Source organism: Lithobates pipiens, unplaced genomic scaffold (genome assembly GCF_037356315.1).
Source record: "Lithobates pipiens isolate NorthernLeopardFrog02 unplaced genomic scaffold, aLitPip1_a1.2 Scaffold_19, whole genome shotgun sequence".
NCBI classification, from domain to species: domain Eukaryota; kingdom Metazoa; phylum Chordata; class Amphibia; order Anura; family Ranidae; genus Lithobates; species Lithobates pipiens.
In genome coordinates, this window is record NW_027507764.1 from 244,862,286 (window position 1) to 244,880,756 (window position 18,471).

The window sequence follows — 18,471 nt, forward strand, 5'->3', positions numbered from 1 at the left end:
AATCGCTGTGCTAATACTTTCTTTCAGGCAGCTATTCAGTCACAACTTGATGGTGTGAGAACAGGTTTAAACCAACTTCACAACGCATTGAATGATGTTAAAGACATCCAGCAGTCCCTGGGAAATGTTAGCAAGGACTGGAGGCAGAGTATTAATACCATAGAAAGCTTGAAGGATGTGAAAGATGCGGTGGTCCAGCATAGTCAACTGGCAGCAGCAGTTGAGAACCTTAAAAACATTTTCTCAGGTAATCAAATCTGTTACTGCATTTTCTTTTACTGTATGGTTTATAGGAAAAGGCAAGCCTTTTAAGCAGTTCAGCTCTAGAAAAATTTTCATTTTTGACAAAATTACTTCACCCCCAGAACCATTATATATTTTTTGAAAGCAGAGGCCCTGTAGAATAAAAAATATGATAGTTAAATTTTTTTATGTTGCATGATATTTGCGCAACTGTTCATTAACAACCTCAATACAGGGCACTTACACCCTCTTCCTGCCCAGACCAATTTTCAGCTTTCAGCGCTCTTAGTTTGAATGACAATTACTCAGTCATGCAACACTGTACCCATATGAAACTTGCATACTTTTTTTCCACACAAATAGAGCTTTCTTTTGATGATATTTAATCACTAGTGGGTTTTTTTTTGTGCTATAAATAAAAAAATACTTTTTTGTGAATACAATTCTTTTTTCTTTGTTTCTGTAATAAAATGTTGCTAATTAGTAATTTTTCTTCATAAATTTTGGCCAAAATTTATACTGCTACATATCTTTGGTAAAAATAACCCAGATTAGTGTATATTGAAGTGGTTAAGGAAAGAATCCAGGCCTGTTTTTTTTTTCTTTTTTTTTAAATTATCTAGCGCTGGCCAGAATTCAACAGATCTTACCGTGCCGAAACCTTTTCGTATTTGGAGATGAAATCTCTTTTCCACTAGGTGTAAATAATGCCCCTTGTCCTCTGGGTGGACCTTTAAAGTGAATAGCTCAACACAAAGTTCACTATAAGGACCATGTCCCCTCCTTAATTTCCTCTTAAGAGAGAGTAAATTCAGTGCCTCTAATCTATCCTCATAGATTGTTTTGAGTTGTGTAGATTTGTCTTTGCTTTATGGCATGTTTTCGTATTGTTTAACTACTTCCCACCCGGCCAATGTATATATAGGGCCAGGTGGGAGCCTTCTACTTCTGACTGGACATCTCTGAACGTCCTTCAGAAGTAGGGGGATCGCGCGTGCTCATGCCCACATAGCGGCGAGATCACGATGCGCTCGTGTCACTCGGTCACGGCGCATCTCGGTTCCGCAGGAGGGCTTTGTGATTGTCCCTCCTGATCATAATGGCTGTGTCCAATCATGTGTGTGATGTAAACAAACAGCCGGTTGCTAGGCAATGGGCTCGCCTCTCCTCACACGGAAGTCATTGCTGAGGAGAGGAGAGCGGATTGCTGCAGCCGGCTGGTGATCAGTGAGTATGAGCCTTTTTGATTTTTACTCACTGATCACCAACCTAGTCTAAAACAGTGTAAACACACATGTCCCCAAATAACAAACACACATGTTCCCAATAATAAAAACACATGTCCCAATAAAATCACATGTCCCAATGATTATCTGCACACATATGTCCGTGATCACCTGCACACACCTGTACATGATCATTTGCGTACATATGACCGTGATCACACAAGCCAATTATTATAGTTTTTTTTTTCAAAATTTACGCTATTTTTTCGCTTATATCGCAAAAAATTTAAAACAGAGTCGTGAATAAATACCGCCAAAATAAAGCTCTATTTGTGCAAACAAAATGATAAAAATGTAATTTGGGTACAGTGTAGCATGACTGCGCAATTGTCATTGAAAGTGCGAGAGCGCTGAAAGCTGAAAATTGGGCTGGGAAGGAAGGGGGGCGAAAGTGCCCTGTATTGTACTGGTTAAAATATATTTATTTGAATTTTGAATAAAAACCTATGTTTAACTCTATCAACTATTTATACTTTAATTGTTGAAAGTAGGTGTGTAAATTGTGGCAGGCTAGTAGGGACCCCAGTGCATTACTTTGCCCAGAGGCCCATGATGCTATTAATGTGTTCCTAAACCCGGTAATATGAAAATAGTTCACCCCCCCCCCCCAGTGCCCACAGCTTCTAAATTTTCTTTTTACATTAAAATATTGCCACTATAGACCTATTTAGCTGATCTGTATAGAACGGTCAGTGATAAACTGCACCATTTCTCCAGTGCTGAGAGTTCAGGTAGGAGGAGATTTTCACTGCTACCTGTATACACGCCCACATGGGTGATTCCAATATCATGTGACCTGGCTAGTTCTGAGAATAAGTACATGTTCTCTCCAGCATAAAAGACACAACTGAGTGTGTGCAGGTTGACTACTGCCTGTGTGTTGCTGGCCTTTCCAAGATAGACAATGCAAGAAGGTAAGGATCTGTGCATACATAATAAAACAGCCTTTTTACACAATGCAGAGGATTAAGACCCCTTTCACACTGGGGCGTTTTTCAGGTGCTTTAGCGTTAAAAAAAAAAAAAAAAAAAAAAAAAAAAAAGTGCTTGAAAGAAGCCTCATCTGCAATCCCAATGTGAAAGCCCAAGTGCTTTAAGAGCCCTTTCACACTGCCAGTGCCCGAAAAACACTCGTAAAGTGCTGCTTAAACTAGCACCGCTTTACCAGCGTTTTTTCTAGCGCTAGTGGGGTGCTTTTAACCCCTGCTAGTGGCCAAATAAAGGGTTAAAAGCGCCCACAAAGCGCTGCTGCCAAAAGCGATTTGCTGGCGTTTTTCATGCTTTTTGCAGGCGCTTCCCATTGATTTCAATGGGAAGGGGCGCTTTAGGAGCGGTGTATTCACCACTCCAAAAGAGCTGCAAAGAAACTGCTTGCAGGACTTTTTTTGACGCCCTGCCAGCGCAGCGCCTCAGTGTGAAAGCACTCGGGCTTTCACAGTGGGATTGCAGTTGCGGCTTCTTTCAGACGCTTTACAGGCGCTTTTTTAACGCTAAAGCGCCTGAAAAACCGCCTGAAAAACGCCCCAGTGTGAAAGGGGTCTAACTTCTTAAGTTCCACATGCTATACTGTATATACAGACAGATTTTAGGCCACTTTCACACTGAGGCGCTTCTAAACTGCCAGTAAAAACACTGAGCGCTCTTGAGGAGTTTTTCAGGTGCTTTTGAAGAGCTTTCCATTAATTTCAATGGTGAGGAGAGTTTTTCATAAGCCCTGCCAGCGCACTGCCCCAGTGTGAAAGCGTTCATTGATTTTAATGGAAATACGTTTTCGTGAGCTCAAAAGCGCCTGAAAAGCGCCCCAGTGTGAAAGTGGTCTTACTGTTGTGGGTTTAGTAACGCTTTTTAAGATGTCCCTGTTCTTACCTCTCCTATCCAGAAGGGAACCTCCTGCTTCCTTCCAGCAGTATTAGAGATTTTCTGCACATATTCAGCTTTACGCCTTTATGGCTCCTGCATAACTACATAAATACCTTAAATGTTACATGTTTCTCTTGTCTGCTTGTCTACCGTCATATCTGGGCAGAGGCACACAGTATACACAGCTGTGTACTGGCGCAAGGCAGAATACATAGCTTGTGTACACAAGCACGCATACTGCCAAAGCAGACCCAAAGAAATACCTAGCTCAACAGACAGGTAGAGAACAAACCTACAACATAGTCGTACACCCCAAACACGGCATGCGTATTCAAAGGGCACAAATTCCTTAAGGCTGAGTTTACACTGGCATTAAGACAGGCGTTAGAAATGCCCCTCAAACTCCTATGCACAAGATATAATAGACAGCAGATTGTGCTTTTGATATGAAGCATTAGCGTTGCTTCAAAATTGAAGCCTTATGTCGAGTCAGGAGGCGTTTGAAGCCTTTCAACTCCTCCCATTCAAGTCTATGGCAACCATCCACAAATGCTCTGGGAGATGTTTTCGCCATGGTATGGTGCGGTTGCGGGGTGTTAAAATTCGTTTGTCTGTCGCTTTCCATTGTGGAGCAGTTTTAAGGCTCATCAAACGGTACAAAACTGCACATAGGGCCTTTTAGGGAGTGTTTATAACGCTTGTAAAATGCCCCAATCTAACGCTAACATAATGCTAACGGCATACAAACGCTACAGAAGCTTTTTGTTGAGCGTCAGACATTTTGTCAAGTGTGAACAAGCCTTAAGTGTATGTGAAGTCAAAGCCTAGTTTTTTAGTTTTTGATAGAGTAGGGAAGAATTGGAACTTGTGAGATTTGTGTTACTTGAGGAAAGTGAAAAAATATTACTGGAACTATAAGGTTATCTTATTTTTATGCAAAAATGTTGAAGTAAATAATCTTAATTGTAGGAAGGCCAGATCCAAACTCCAGATGCTCTCCACAGTCTACTTGGCTTGTAGTGTAATGTAACCAAAATGGAAATTGAAGAGCCATACTACTGCTAAGAGGTCCAGATACAACTTTACTCCAATAAAAGTGAAAGACCCCAAAACACACTGGATACTTTTTAGATTGCCCATCTGATTTTTTGAAATAAACTTATATCTAGACCTCTTAACAGTGGTGTGGTGCTTCAATTTCGAGCTTAGGAAGCTGCTGACTGTGGGGGCACTCGATAGGAGGGAGGGGTCAAGAGTAGCAAAGAGGGAACCGAGAAGAGGAGGATCTGGGTTACTCTGTGCAAAACCAACTGCACAGAGGAGGAAAGTGTAACATCTTTGTTATTTTATTTTTTAAACAAGACTTTACAATCACTTTAAATGTTTTTAACCCTTTCCTACTCTAAGACCCCATACACACTATCAGATTTTCTGCTGATTTTTGTCTTCAGATTTACCAAAACCATGTAGTGCAAGGGCCTGGCTGATTGCATACAAATGGAAACTCTTAAGGTTTGACCTCATATTACATGGTTGTGGGAAATCTGAAGACAAAAATCTGCAGAAAATCAAATTGTATGTATGGGGTCTTGGCTATACATACATTTTGATACCATTTATTTACAGTGTGATAAGCATTGTTTGAAAAGTTTGAAGGCCATATAGTGCTATTTCTATTTCTGCTTTAAAAAAGCGCTGACATTCTCTTTATACATAATCCATTGATGTTCACATGTGGGAGATCTTCCTCTTTGGTTGTATGGTGAAAACTAGACATGTGCAACTCGTTTTGGTCTGATAACGAATTCAGACAAAATTTCGGTTATTCAGAGATTGGGATGAATCCTAATCTCCAAATTAAATAGTAAATAATTTTGTTGCAATCCCTTAAAATTTGTTTCCTTTATTCGTTTTCTAACGGATTCTAACTTTTCAGAACTATTAGCATTTGGATCGGTTGAATAACGATCGACCGATTTGAATTATGTGTGAAGAAATAGCTGGTTAGATAATAAGGTTGAATAAAGACACCAGTCCATCCAGTTCCTGTTCCGGTTCTTAAGCAGTGGGTCGGGAAGCTGGCTGCCTGCACCCTTAACCATGAGTCCCCATCTGTCAGAGGGCTTCCCCACTGACAAATGAATGTAAAGATAATGAATGCCAGGAAAGAAATGTTTTGGCGAGAAAATGTAATAGGTGGGGCACCTCATCCCTAGTTATAGATAGAATGTATGAATGTAGGGAAGCTGGGATTATTACGGTGCCGATTTAAATATAAAGTTATGTCATAAAATGACCAGTATTCCAAGAATATGAATATTATGCATAAAGGGATTTTTATAAATACAACAAAGCTTTGAATGCCAGCATTTCTCTTTCGTTCATTGATGGACACAGCACTTTAATCTTGACCTTAGGGTTATATCGGCACCTTTTTAGGAGCAGACTAGGCAGAACACAACAAAAAAACAAGCACAGTACCGCCCAGGGGGGTGGTCCTACTGGCTATAACCCCTCACTCTGCTTCCAGCAGCTCAGTTTTTTTCTGCCTAGTCTAGAAGGACCTGGCTCCCTGTGGGGACCAGTGGTCTTTGAATTTTTTTTGCTGTTTTTGTTTTTAATTTTTGTGATCTACAATCAACAGCTGGGCTGGGTGACAGGCTGGATAATATAGATCAGGGATCTGCAATTAGCGGACCTCCAGCTGTTGCAAAACTACAAGTCCCATCATGCCTCTGCCTCTGGGTTTCATACTTGTGGCTGTCAGTGTCTCGCTATGCCTCATGGGACTTGTAGTTCTGCAACAGCTGGAGGTCCGCTAATTACATATACCTGATATAGATCCTGGTAGTCCCCAGCCTGGCCATCGAGCATGTGCAGACTTAAGCTCTGTGATGGGTCGGCCACGACAGGCCCCATTCTGGTCCAGGGCGGCCGGTGAGCTATATGCTCTGGGGCACACACATGACCGGGCTACTGCTGTCTGGGTCACAGTGTTGCCATGGCCGACAGCCACTCCGTACTATGCGGGAGATGGGTCTGTCCGCGGAGTACGTCTAGCGGTCCCTGCAGGAGGGGTAAGTATGGTTACACCTTTTTAGGCAGGATGGAGCAGCTGGGCGCTCTCTGGGGGGCCAATCAGGGGGTCTCTCTCTCCCTTTCCTCTCTCCCTGTGATTTTCCCTCCTCCCCATCCAAAGGGGGTGCTGCGTGGCTGGGCGTAGGGGGTGCGGAGCACTTACCTGGCCCAGGGGTCCTCTGGGTGGTCTCTAGGCCTGGCAGGAGTTTGTGCTGTTGTTCGTTTTTTCCTTTAGTTTTTTCCTTTAGTTTTTTCCTTTAGTTTTTTCCTTTAGTTTTTCCCTTTAGTTTTTTTTCCCTTTGTTTTTTTTCCCTTTGTTTTTTTTCCCTTCGTTTACCGCCATGCAGGGGGAATGGTCGCAGCGGGAACCTCGTCCATTTTCCTGTAGCCTTGGCCATTTTCTTGGAGCGTGGCGCCCATTTTCCTGGCATTTTCCAGTGCTTTTGTTTGAGTCGGCTGGCGGACATGTTCTTGTAGCCACAAAGGAACGGTTTCTGTTAGTTCTCTAGTGCTGGGCATTTGTTTAAGCCAGGAACAGAGCAAAGCTGACACAGAACACCTCGTGGTTTGGACGCCGGCAGAGGGGAGAACGGACAGCAGCACAGCACAATGCCTTGGTCAGGGTGGTGAGTCCTGCTGTGGCAGCTAGGGGGGTAGATATTTTTTGTCTCTTGCCTTAGGTCCTTGATGACAGGCGAGAGTGGGTCAGACATGGCGTCTGATGCGGGAGCTTCTTCCCCAGACACCCCTGTGATAGCAACCGGTTCCTCTGCACCTGCGGTGCCCATGGAGGCTCTGTGGGGGTCCTGGAATCATTTTTTCCTGGGTGGAACTGGCGTGCAGAGGCAGAGTGGGTAAAAAATCCCCCCCCCACCCGTTTTCCGGGGATGGCTCTGATTCAGACTCTGGCCCCGCTGAGGCAGGCGGCCCCTGTTCTGAAGCTTCAGAGGTTGCGGACCGTTACCCTTCTGACAGTGAGGAGGAAGCCTCCTCATCCGTTTCAGCACAGGAAAAAGCGCTAGTAGGAGCACTAGTCACGGCGGTGTGGGATACCTTAAAGATAGAGGATACAGCTGGGGCATCTTATTTTGAGAAGTTTATTTACAAGGAGTGGGAACGCTCACAGCATGCCTTTTCAGTCCCGAGGCGAATGGCGGTGTGTTACCCCTTTGAGGAGAGTTTTCTGAAAAAATGGACATCTCCTCCGATCGTTAACCCCCCCCATCCCCCCCCCCCCGGTATCTAGGTTAAAAAAAGGTGACCATGATTCTGGAGGAAGGGTCCCCCTCTTTCAAGGACCCTGCCGACAGTAGGGCCAAGGCGGTTGACCGGTCCATGCATATGGTGGTGGAGTTGGCGCTTCGGCCGGTGTTAGCCACGGCTCTTATGTCACAAACACTTACTGAATGGGCTAAGTTGTTGCACTGCGAGTTGGGGAAGGAGCAGGTTTCCCCAGTCTGTGTGGAACTGGCAGACCAGTTGGTGCATGGCCTTTAATTATTTTTGTGATACGGATCCTTTGCTTCCTAGAGCCTTGTTATCAGCAGTAGTGCTGCATCAGCTGATTTGACTTAAGTGTTGGTCTGCGGACCAGGCATCTAAGAAAGCGCTGGCGGAGTTGCCCTTTCAAGGTGGGTGGCTGTTTGGCGCCTCGCTAGATGACATTATTAAAAAGGTTACTGGGGGAAAGCATACTATGCTCCCACAGTCCAGAAAGGGTAAGGAGCCACTCCGTAGGCAGGGGTGCTCTTTTTCATCCTAAAAAAACATTGGAAAACAGCGCTGTCCAAAAAATACTTCAACAATGAAAAAATCCTGTGCTAGTGAAACAAAAGATTAGATAATCATAATAATAATAATTCTTGCCGCAACCTAATGTGAGACACACACAATATACAATAATCCAAGAGAAAAGCGCTAGAACTTATAAAGTGCCAGAATAAAAATATGACATAATATATCCTGTTTACAAAAAATTAATAAAACTGCAAATAGTGCAAAAATGTATATAAAATTTAGAAAACATCAACAGTTCAAAAAGAAGGGAGAAAGACAAGGAGATGAATTTCCGTCCATTACAGTGACTCCATAAAACACCCTTCAGGTATATAGCAGGTGCACCCAGAGAGAGAGGTTCATCCACCACCAGATTCAGTAAGGCTTACCAGCTGCCAAGATCTCTTTTTAGGGAGATCATACGAGTTTGCAAACAAGACAATCACCCCTGGTCCCTTTAATAGGCTCTGCTGGTGTCTCCAACTCCTGTACCCCCTTCTCAGAGCTTCTCCCGTTCCACCATAATCATTTAGTAAGATAAAATAGAAAGGCCCCCATAGCGTAACTCCATATAAAATTTTAATTCAAACACAGTAAAATAAAAGTAACTCACAGATTTCCAGCTGAATATAAGTGTATATATAATCACGAGTCGGCCGGCTCTCTCTTGTTTACACTGCCCGTCCTTCCTGGTCAACGGGGAATGGTGGTGACGTCAGCACACCGCTCACCCTACGTCGTTTCGCCAAAAGTGACTTCACCGCCATAAATACTCACATTCTTTGCCAGTGAGTATTTATGGCGGTGGATCAGCGCGCCGCCCGTACCCCAGGAAGAAGTCACTTTTGCACTTTCACCAAATTTTACAAGGTCGATGTGGGCGCATCTGCGGATGCGTGCTTTGGCCGCAAGGTTTTGCAGGCTGCCATCTGAGGTTGCGGCTCCTCTGATGGAGAGTTCTTTTTGTTTTGGGTGCCCTTTATTTTCTCTGTGTTCCCACCCCTCGTTTTTTGGCACTGCTTGGGGGCATCCCTAAGGTCAAGATTAAAGTTCTGTGTCCATCAATGAACAAAGAGAAAATGGGATTTTTTTTACTTACCATAAAATCCCTTTCTCTGAAGTTCATTGACGGACACAGCACCCACCCCTCCTATTTATGTTTATACTTATTTTTGACGAACTGAGCTGCTGGGAGCAGATTGAGGGGTTTATAGCCAGTAGGACCGCCCGCTGGGCGGTTCTGTGCTTGTTTTTTTTATTGTGTTCTGCCTAGTCCTCTCCTAAACGTGCTGATATAACCCTAAGGTCAAGATTAAAGTGCTGTGCCTGTCAATGAACTTCAAAAAAAGGGATTTTACGGTAAGTACAAAAATCCCATTTTCCCAGCAATAGAAACATTTTAAAACTAACATTTAAAAAAGGCAAAATGAAAAAAAAAGAAACGGCGTAGGGTCCCCCCCCCCTTAAAATTTATACCAGACCCTTACCTGAGCATGCAGCCCTGCAGGTAAGGAGGGCACCACCCCCTTCTGATGTCCCATGATGTCACGTGAGGTCAGTAGGGGGCGGTGCCACTGGGTGATAGACAGGCGGCCCCATACCTTACTTATATAAGAACTGTCAAAGTGCAAAGCGGGCATGTAGCCTCCCAGAAGGCAGACCTTTTTATTTTTTGCTATTTTTTTGGTCCAGTGGGCGATGGATTGATGATGGATATACATCAAGGGACACTTTTTTGGTGAATGGGTAAGTATAATTCACATGGGGGGTGGGATCTGGGGGCCCCCTTGTTTAAGCGTGCTTCCAGATTCCGATAAGCCTCCTGCCTGCAGACCCCGACAACCACAGCCCAGAGTTGTCAAAGAGGCCCTTGTTCCCAGAGCAGAGCACCCCTTCCCTCAAATCACCCACACTCCCCCCCCAATGTTGAGGGCATGTTCCCTGGTATGGTTCAGAAGGAGGGGGCGCACTTGCTCGTTACCCCCCCCCCCCCCCGACCTGCTAGCCTTCATGCTCAGACAAGCTTCATGCTTTGGGTCTAGTATTGAACCCCACAAAAAAATTTTATTTCCAGGAAATGCTGGCATTCTTTATCTTTACCCTCATCTGTCAGTGAGGGATCCCACTGACAGATGACTCATGGTTGTTAAGGACATGAGAAGCTGGCTTCCCGGGCCACTGCTTAACAACCAGCTATTTCTTCACTCGGGATTCAAATTGATTGTTTTTTGACCGATCTGAGTTCTAATTGTTCTGGAAAGTTGGATTTCCTTAGAACATTAATACATCAAACTGATTTGAACGAAAACAAAATAAAATTTTATGAAAAAGAAATGGAACTAAATGATTTCTATAACGAAACGAAATAAGTAACATAACAACAAATGTGTCCAAAACAAAATGAAACAAATTTTCCATTCTGCACATGTCTAGTGAAATCTGGGATCTAGTGAATTATTACATAAGCACGATGTTCTCAGCAATATACAGGAGATATGCACAACCCTCTGACAAGCTTTTAGTGTCCATCCTTTATGAACATTTGCAATATTTAGCCTTTAAAAGCATGGACACATTTAGAAATCTGGAGGCTGTAGCAGATTCCACACCATGCATTAACAGTATACAAAGGACTACAGGACAGTGGCTTCATGTCCTCGATCGGTATAGAGAGTTATGCAAATGGGTCTTGAAAAAAATAGGATTTTCATAACAGCTTACCTGTAAAATCCTTTTATTGGAGTACATCATGGGACACAGAGCACCATAGTAATTATTGTGTGTGGGTATATAGGCACCGTCAGGTGATGGACACTGCTATACTCAGTACAGGAAGTTCACTCCCTATATAACCCTTCCTCCTACCAGGAGTACCTCAGTTTTTGTAGCAAAGCAATATATCTAAACCCCAGAAAGAGGGGCGGGACCTCTGCTTCCCGTGTTGTACTCTAAGAAAAGGATTTTACAGGTGAGTTGTTAGAAAAATCCTATTTTCTTTGTCGTACATCAAGGGACACAGAGCAGCATAGTAATCACTGTGTGGGACATCCCATAGCAATGCTATGTGAGGGGAGGGAAACACAACCCGCAGGGCACCCCCAGACTTGAGGAGCTATACTGCTGCCTGCAGCACACTGCACCCAAAGGCGATATCCTCATGCCTTCTTACATCTACCTGATAAAATTTGGTGAATGTATGTACTGAAGATCAAGTTATGGCGTTACAGATCTGAGCCCTGGAGGCCTGGTGACGCACTGCCCAAGAAGCAGTAACCGCCCTGGTAGAGTGCGCTTTAGCTTAAATCATAAGTCTGAATTATAACTTGCCAAATCCACTTAGCGACACTGGATTTCGACGCTGCCTGTCAAGACATCAAGACAATGTAGTGATTTCTCTTCCCTGGAACATGGTTTTGGAAAAAACGATGGCAGGACAATATCTTGGTTCAGGTGAAAACCTGAGACCACTTTTGGTAGAAAACCTGGATGAGGGTGCAACATAACTCTGTCCTTGTGAATAATCAAGTATGGCTGTTTACAAGAAAGAGCAGCCAATTCTGAAACCCTCCTTGCTGAGGATATAGCAGCCAAGAACACTAACTTCCTTGTCAGGACTAAGGGAATATGTTTTATCGGTTTAAATGGCTGTTTTTGTAACACTGACAAAACTAAGTTCAAGTCCCAAGGGTTCAAAGGTGATCTAACTGCCGGATTAAGCCTCATCACCCCTTGCAATAAAACCCTGGACTAAAGAAAATGAAGCAAGCGGTCTTTGAAATAAATAAGACCGATTTAAAGCTGAGACTTGGCCCTTAATAGTACTCAAGGCCAACTTGACTTCTACCCCTAATTGTAGAAAGGCAAGAATTCTGCCTATGATATACCTCCGAGGGTGCTTCTTGTTTCCTGCCTCCTGGTTCCCAGCATTCTCTGGATCCCTGTAAGATCACACCAGTGTCCCAGGCTGCAAAGGGAAGACTTATGAGACTCCAGGACTGGCGATTTTCACCACATACTGAACTCATCTAATTTAACCTGTGAGTTACTACTTGTTTTTATTAAATATATGATTTATACTGCACTCAGTCTGGCGACCCTCTGTTCCCATTTCTACACAGAGCTCATCGCTTCACTCTAAGGGAGCTGCCTCCAGGTGCTAATCATACAAGATCTCGGATCATTTATGGACATTACGTTTTAACAAATGTTTTAATATTATGTGTGCTTATTCACACACATTTTATGTATACCTATATTCCAGTTGCTATATAATTTTATGTTATCACCATATCTAGTGCCGCTGTTCACCCCTGTTTATACCTCCGAGGGTGCCAACCCTTGGACTCACACCACTAAACATATATATAATATATAGTTCTGGAGGCTGGCTTCCTTGTATTAATCAAGGTAGAGATAACTGACCCGAAACGCCCATGTTTTTTTAGGAATGTGAGTTTTAATGGCCAAGCCGTTAAATTTAGAGTTCGTAAGGTAGGATGAAATATCGGCCTTTGTGAGAGTAGGTCTGGCCGTAGTGGAAGGGACCATGGATCCTCCACTGCTATCTTTACTTTTTCTGCATACCAGGACCTTCTGGGCCAGGCTGGGGCTACCAGAATTACCTGCTTTCTTTCCAGCTTGATCCTGCAAAGAAGTCATGGCAGCAGCTGAATAGGGGCGAATGCATAAATCGGTGAGAACTGATCCCACGGGGTCACCAATGCATCTGTTCCATATGCGAGTGGATCCCTTGTTCTGGACACAAAGTTGACAAACTTCATGCTGAATCTGGATGCCAGGAGATCTACCTCTGGAGTCCCACCATCTTTGGATAAACAGCCCGAAAATCTTCAGGGTGAAGAGACCATTCCCCTGGGAATTACTGCTGGCGACTCCAGTAGTCCGCCTGCCAATTCTCTACTCCCGGAATGAAGACTGCCGATAGGTACGAACATTCCTTTCTGCCAAGTTAGAATATGGTTCACCTCTCTCTCCGCTGTTAGACTCTTGGTGCCCCCTTGGTGATGGATATAGGCCACAGCTGTGGCATTGTTGGATTGAATCCTGACAGGACGATCCTGTAACCTGAAAGTCCAGGCCTTCAGAGCCAGATGCACTGCCCAAGTCTCTAGGATGTTGATGGGAAAGGCCATTTCGGTTCTTGACCACTGTCCCTGGACAGTTGTCTTTTCTAGCACTGCTCCCCAGCCTGAAAGGCTGCCATCTGTCGTTACCACCTTCCAGATAACCGGTCTGAATGATTTTCCATTCAACAGATTCTGGGTTAGTAACCACTAACTGAGGCTTTGGGACACCCTTGGGGACAGCCTCATTGGCAAGTCTAAAGCTTGAATTGTTTTGTTCCAAGCAGACAGGATACTGTTTTGCAACAGTCTCAAATGGAACTGGGCATAGGGAACTGCTTTGAATGAAGCCACCATCTTTCCCAACAACCTCATGCAAATGCAAATAGAGGGATCTCCTCTCGACCTGACCATCCGCACCAGCTCTCTTATGGAATTGATCTTTGCCTGAGGCAAGGACACCTTTTTCCTGGCTGTGTCTATGATCAGACCCAAGTACTCAAGCCTTTTTAGTAGTTTTAAGGAAGACTTCTCTAGGTTGAGAATCCAACCTAGAGTTTCCAGGTAATTGGTTGTAATGGGTACACTTTGCTTCAAACGAGCAACCGATTTGTCGGTTAGCAATAGATCATCTAGGTACGCCAAGACTGTTATGCCCTGTGCCCTTAACTTGGCTAGAGGTGGGGTCAGGACTTTGGTAAACACCCGGGGTGCTGTTGCTAGCCTGAAAGGCAAGGCTACAAACTGGAAATTCTGCTGTTCTACCTCGAACCACAGAAACTTTTGGTGAGCGGGAAATATAGGAATGTGCAGCTATGCATCCCTGATGTCGATAGACGCCAGAAGTTCTCCTCCTTGTAGGATAGAAACCACTGACCTGATCGACTCCATGCAAAAGGTTCGGATCTTCAGGAATTGATTTGAATTTCTCTTATATTCACCGACCGACACAGCTCCTCTCTGTAACAAAATGGGTTGTCAGCCCTATCACTGGAGATTACTAGGCAAGTTGTAATACAATACTTCAGAACTTTTAGGCTACAACCCCACAGCCTGCTCTAGCAGAACTCCGTTTTTTTTTTTTTATGCCTAGTGAGGAGATAAGACCTAGGAACCATGAGGTGCAGAAGCTTGGCTTTTTGCGCAAGATGAATGATCCTGTGATCTTCTATCAACAGCCGGCTGGATGACATGCTGGTTCACTTATCCTTGTAGTCTCCCCAGTCCGGCCATCGAGCGTGTGCAGGTCACAGCTACGGCACGACAGGCCGCGACATACCTCGGCTCCAGAGGTGGTCGGTGAGCTTTATGCTCTGGGGCGTACATATGACCGGGCTACTGATGTCTGCGTCACAGTATGCTGAGACCAGTAGTCTTCCCTGTACTGATCAGGGGCTGACTACTGTGGAATGTCTCCCAGCTTCAGGACTGGTAAGTACAGCTCTCCCTGCCTGTTGGGGTGGAGCAGCTGGGCATTCCCTGGGAGGTCGATTCGGGGGCCCCCCTCACCCTCTCTCTTCTCTCCACTGTCCCTAACTCTCTTCTTTCCCCCCTCACGGGGGGCAGGGGCTGTACATGTGCTGAGTGGTGTGTGTGTGTCTGGGCTTACCTGGGGGTTTTAGCTGTACTGAGTGCCTGGGTCCTGCAGCTTATCCCGCTGGATGCCTGTGCAGCCATTCCCCTGTGTTGGTGCAGCGCTGTGCCTGCCACATGTTCTCTCCAGTCCCCCATAGCGCTGTTCGGCGACCATTTTAAGTATGGGCAAGGGTCAGACTGACTTCTGGCTTCAGGCACCCATTTTCCTGGTGATTCCCTATTGAGAACACTGGTGGCTATTTTCTTGTAGCCGAACCACGTTTTTGTGCTCTAGCAGCTGCCCCTGTGCCCTCTGCTTCCTGTTTGGTCACCACAGGGTGCTGGGGAGGTTATCATGTGTTCTGAACACGTGTGTTTGATCGCCCACAGATCGTTCACCAATCGTGCGACCGGCTGGCCACCGACACAGTTTTTTCCTATCTCTGCATCTGGGAGCGCTGGGGATCATAAGGCATTGCAGTAATACAGCACCTAATGGCCCAGGGTGGTGAGTTCAGCGGGTTAGAGCCCCTCAGCCAGCGGCAGCAGGAGGGTGAGACTGTCAAAGTCCCCTTCGGGTGGCAGACAGGGTAGGGTCAGCATGGCTTCAGAATCTGGTGTTTCTTCCCCCAAAATCCAGGCAATTGCAACCGGGTCACCTGCGTACTGTGCGGTCCCTATGGACACCCTTACGGCGGTTCTCAATTAGTTCGTTGCCAAGATAGAGGTGGTACGTGGGAAGAAAGGTGCTAAAAAGTGGCCCCTGCCCCCTGTCCTCTGGGGAGAGCTCTGACGCAGACTCTGGTCCTGCTGAGGCTGGTGACCCCTGTTCCGGACCGTTCGGACAGTGAGGATGAGTCCCCGTCCGGGTCCGTGCGCAATAAAGCGCTAGTTGGAGCACTTATCACAGCTGTGCTTGATACCCTGAAGATTCAGGAGCCAGCGGATCCCTCTGCTGATGTACCGGTCCCATTACCTAGTAATCACCAGTGATAGGGCTGACAACCCATTTTGTTACAGAGAGGAGCTGTCGGTCAGTGAATTACAGAAAAAATAATTTTACGGTGAGTACAAAAATCTTTTTAGATCTAGAATGGGTCTGACATCTCCATTTGGTTTTGGTACCACAAAGAGGTTTGAATAAAACCCCAAAACTTGCTCTTCTGTGGGGATTTGTATGATCGCCCGTGAGCCATTAAGATTGCCTTTTCCCTGGATTTTTGGGACCGCTTGACCTCAGAAAACGAGACGGTGGAAAGTCCTGAAATTCCAGTTTGTACTCTAGAGTTACCGTGGAGATGACCCATCTGTCCTGAATTTCCTCTTGCCAGACTTCTGGGAACTGCAGAAGTCTTCCCCCAACCCTGGCGAGGAGGGGCGTCCCTTTATGATCAAGCTTTAGAATTGTGTTTTGCAGTTTTCCGGCCCCAGGCCTTCTTAGGTGCTTGGGCCCGACCCTGAGGTTTTCCTCTACATTCTGACAGCAGGGGCGGTCACCACTGCCTAGAGGTGGATGCCCCTGGTGCAGGAGAAAGAGTCCGCTTAAATGAGGGGTGTTTGTTCTTTCTTTTGAATGGCAAGAGCACTTTTCCTACTTGAAATCATTTGGATGTATTTGTCCAAATCATCCCCAAATAGTCAGTCAGTTTTTTGCATGGTGCTTCAGCTGACCAATTTTTTAACCACAGGATTCTACGCATGTGTACTAGCACAAGCTCAAGGCGGGATGCTGCCTGGTGAAATAGAATGTGTAATGGCCCCTATGGCAAAACATAATGCTCTTGGCAGCTCGGCTAAATCCCGGGCTTGTTGTACAGGAAGCTCTTTAACCACTTAAACCCTGGACCATTTGGTTGCCCAAAGACCAGAGCACTTTTTGTGATTCGGTCCTTCATTGCTTTAACTGACAATTGCGCGGTTGTGCGACGTGGCTCCCAAACTAAATTTACATCCTTTATTCCCCACAAATGGAGCTTTCTTTTGGTGGTATTCGATCACCTCTGCAGTTTTTATTTTTAGCGTTATAAACAAAAAAATAGCGATTTTTATCGGGTGCAGTTTTGTGACCATTCACATTTATACAGCGATCAGTGCAATTAAAAATGCATTGATTCCTATGTGAAGGGGTTAACCACTAGGTGGCGTTGTAGGGGTTAAGTGTGTCCTAGGGAGTTATTCTAACTGTGGGGGAGAGGGGCTATGTGTGACACGACACTGATCACCGCTCTTGATTACAGGGAGCAGTGATCGGTGTCACTAGGCAGAACGGGAAAATGCTTGTTTACATCAGCATTTTCCTGTTCTTCCTCTCTGTAACACGATCGTGTGTATCCCCGCTGACATAGAGTCCGTGGGACCCGCGATCACACTCGGAGGTTGCGGTAGGCGCCCGCAAATCGCTTCTTAAAGGGAAACTTTCAGATATGGTAATCTGCCAGTACGTGCCCTTCTGCCGACGTATATCGGGGTGAGTCGGTCGGAAAGCAGTTAAGGGCCTGTCTAAATTTGTTTAGAAGTTAACAGATTGCAGCGACTGCAGGCTGAGTAACGGCACCTGCCAAAGAAAAAGAGGATTTTAGCAGGAATTCCAATCTTTTATCTGTTGGATCCTTAAGCATTTATGCATGGTCTACTGCACAAGTTAGACTTTTATTCACACTGAAAATCGCAGCGACAACTGCTGGTACATTCCATTTTTTGATCAATGTCTCCTCCATGGGATAGAGAACTGAGAATCTCTTTGGCGGGAGAAAATGCTTATCCCGGTGATCCCATTCAGCAAAAATAAGCTTTTCTAGTAATGCATGGACAAGAAACGCATGCAAAGGCTGTGAAGCTTTTAAGGAACCCAAGGAAGAAACCGAACTTTCAGCAGACTCCGTTAGCGGTAGCATGAAAGTGGAACGAACCATCTCCGTAAGAGATAGTACCAGCAATTTCTCAGATTGCGAGGCTGAAAAGGGTTAATGTGCTGTTGTTTCCTCCGCAGAGAAGTAATCCGTTTGTTTTTCCTCCTGATCGCCTGAGGGTAACACTTCATCCTGTACCCACTGTTCCCCTTGCAAAGGGTCTAAGGTGGGGGAGGGAGAGCTAACACTCTTCCTATGCATTTGGATGGAGGATGTGATTAAAACCGCTAATCTTCCCTCTAGGCCTTGCAGGAAGGAGGAAAAGGCATCTTCAGTCACGTATACAGGGGCTGAGATGTGAGAAGCAGCTGCACCACAAATATGTTCCAATGACTCACCCTGGCTTGCTCTAACTGGTATTTCAGATGAGGATGACAGTGTGGAGACACAGCTGGAGTTCCCAGCGCCTGGGGGTGGAATCTTTGGTACCTTTTGTGAGGTTTTTGTGTTGTCTTTTTTGGAAGACATAGACCCAAGCACAAAAAGCAGAGGCACTATTTATTTCCATATTAGGAATGCCTTTGCAGCCCTTACTTGCCCCACCGCTCCTGTGTCCCGAGTGTAGCCAGCTTGCTTCTGCTCGCTCAGCCGAGAAGAGTGCTCCAGTTGATCTCTTAAGCCTGCGCTTGCGCCGTGCGTCCTCGTGGACGCTACGTCCTAC

At 45.4% G+C, this 18,471-nt stretch overlaps 1 protein-coding gene across 2 annotated transcripts in view; it reads left to right on the forward strand.

Moving 5' to 3' along the window:
- Positions 1-18,471, forward strand: part of EXOC3 (exocyst complex component 3) — a 344,012-nt gene that overhangs the window by 57,875 nt on the left and 267,666 nt on the right. For both annotated transcript variants that reach the window (XM_077491872.1, XM_077491873.1), the window contains one exon: positions 28-247. In XM_077491872.1, the coding sequence (XP_077347998.1) occupies positions 28-247 (220 nt within the window). The remainder of the gene's footprint in view (positions 1-27; positions 248-18,471) is intronic.